The 2,648-nt window shown below is 36.6% G+C and overlaps 1 protein-coding gene across 1 annotated transcript; it reads right to left on the minus strand.

Annotated features, from left to right (window-relative positions):
* Window positions 1-1,451: 1,451 nt before the first annotated feature.
* LOC133033638 (wound-induced protein 1-like) lies at window positions 1,452-2,380 on the minus strand. The gene has a single exon (XM_061108631.1). It carries the CDS (start codon window positions 2,209-2,211, stop codon window positions 1,840-1,842), a length of 372 nt encoding a protein of 123 aa, XP_060964614.1. The 5' UTR covers window positions 2,212-2,380; the 3' UTR covers window positions 1,452-1,839.
* Between the last annotated feature and the right edge of the window lie 268 nt (window positions 2,381-2,648).

Here is a 2,648-nt window from a genome sequence, read left to right on the forward strand (position 1 = left end):
AATGAGAGACGTGTTCATTCATATCATATTATGTAGTTGCGCACAGGGAGGACCCTTATTATTTTTTTTTTAGAGATTTTTACAAAAATATTATATTTTGAATAAATGTTTATAATTTTACTGTTATACGGAATTTTTTTACAAAAATACTATTCTTTTATAAAACAACAGTAAGAAAACAAAACAGAATAATTAAAACAACAGCAAAACTAGTAACAAACAACCGTGAAAACTTAACACAGAACACAGTATAAAATTTACACAATATTTTTTTAAGAACAAAATATAGTATTTTTTAAAAAAATTCCCTATCATAAAAGTAAAATAATTAAAATTTTCAATATGGTGTAAATATTCTTTATTTTCAACATAATCAGAATATTGCGTGTCACAAATTGTGTGACAAAATCTTGTGGATCACTTTAATTGGGACGATTTTTTTTTTCTGAATGAATGGACAAATGAATTGGGACGAATTTCTGGTCCTATTGTTAATTAATATCCCCTTATATAATATTTTTGAAGCTCATATTCCCTATATGATCATTACTGTATATAGTATACACTACTCTTAACATCCATATATTGTTAGGTATACTAAGTTTTCTCGAAAATAAAATTCAAGTTATGTTTATATTCAGAATTTTAATGTCAAAAGTAATTATAAAATAATCACGACCAAATGGTGTGATTATCTTCAGGAAGAAAATTAAGAAGTATAAATTTTTTTCCATAGCCAAAGTTAACTAATGACAAAGTTCAAAACATAATCTTAAAAAGGGGAAAAACGAATACCGGCATGGAATAATAGTTCATAGTTGGACGGTGATTGCAAGGACTTGTAAAAAAGAAATTAAGAAATATTATTATATAAAGCTTAAGTCATTACAATATACACGTGACAAATCTATTTTCTAATAGTAAAAAAATTTGAAGACTAAACCAAATTGGTGGTGGTTACCCGAAAGAGAATCAGAGGCTAGAGTTCTCTCTCCATTATTGTCGTTTCTCCTTCATTTCATCAATTCTGGCCCATATGTGTGGGCCACATTCAGACATGTTTTGCTAGTATAGCATATCCACCGTCCACGTGGCTTTTATTAAATTTATAATATTTTTCAGTCAAGTTAAAAATGGTTACTTTATCCGAAAAAAGATAAATAAATAAAATGATTAGGAACCGGTCGGGATGCGAACTACTCACCTGACAATATTGCAATCATGCACACACATTGCCATTAAGAGAATAATATACTAGTATATTCTAACATGATTGTTGTACACCATGGCCATGTTTAGTTGGTTTCTCATAAAAATCAAACTTAGCTAAAATTTTCTCATATAGATTTAAGTGTAAGAGATTCACGAAAGTCGCTAGTTAAGAGAAATTAATAGTGTCCTTTTGGTTGAGAGGAAAAAAATGTGTAGTTTTAGATAAAACGACAATAACATTATGAAAACGCATGTTTATTAGAAAAGCAGAACAACACATTACAGAAGCTTCGGGAAACAACCAATAGGAACTCATCACCCCCATGGTTTCCACCCTAAACCAGCACACACTATATAAAAACACGACAATAAAATAAGAAAGTTCACACTCCAAGACAAAACGAAACAAAGTAAAAACGACAAGTCACGAAAGGAAGAAAACCAAAGCCAAACGCTACTGGGACCTACATTTCCCTGACTCTTCTGACTCAACTCTTCTCAATTAAACTCTCAGACCATAAGTTCACAGGCAACCAGGGCCAGCCACGTAAGCACCCGATTTTATTTACTGTAGTATATTACAATAGGATCGGGTGCACTAGATCAGAGAGATTACGTCGGGGTCGCTTAAATCGCCAGGACAAGACCCGGCACCGACTTTCCGACCCGACTGGAGAGGCTACTCTCCCAAACGGAGGGGCAGTGGTACGAAGCAATCTCGGACGTTGATGAGGAAGACGACGAAGCGAATCCTAGCGGCGAGTATTTGCCGTAAGAGGAGGAAGAATCGCCGAGGCGGGTGACGGTAAGGGAAGTGTTGAAGTACTCCCTAACCTGGGTAATTATCCCATCCGTCACGGTCCAAGCGTGAACCCAAGCTATTGACAGATCTGAATCGCAGCCTTCGACAAGGACGGTGGGTCCGAATGAGGCGAAGGATTGGGGCTGGAATTGGAAAACGACGTCGTCTGGTGATGAAACACCGGTGAGCAATCGCATCAAGAACTGGTGTGACGGCGGACCATGGAACCACCAATCTAGATCCGGCGAGAGAAGGCTGTGAACCTTGTCCACGTCTCGGGAGCTCAAGGCTTCATACAGGGCCCGAACCACCCTTTGATTACTAGAACCACTCTCCTCCAGAATTTCCTGAGAGTTAGCCAGTTCTTGCTAAACGAAAGATTCAAAGAGGGAAATGGGTAAGAAAATGAGAAATGTGTTGATTAAAAGAGAGAGAAAGAGAGTCAGATAATAAACCAGAAGGGAACGGGTAAGGATTAGAGGAAGAGAGGAGGGGTCATTTATAGAAGAGGGTGAGGTGGGAGAGCTTTAATATTCCACATATCGGCTTATTTTTGTCATATATTGTTGAGTGCCACGTGGAATTTTGGGGGGCTTTATTGTGATTTAGGAATTATTGATGGCACTAAAAAGGG

The sequence above is a fragment of the Cannabis sativa genome, chromosome 1, assembly GCF_029168945.1.
Source record: "Cannabis sativa cultivar Pink pepper isolate KNU-18-1 chromosome 1, ASM2916894v1, whole genome shotgun sequence".
NCBI lineage: Eukaryota > Viridiplantae > Streptophyta > Magnoliopsida > Rosales > Cannabaceae > Cannabis > Cannabis sativa.

Coding starts and splice junctions, on each gene's coding strand:
- LOC133033638 (XM_061108631.1), bottom strand. CDS start 2,211: ATGCGATTGCTCACCGGTGTTTCATCACCAGACGACGTCGTTTTCCAA.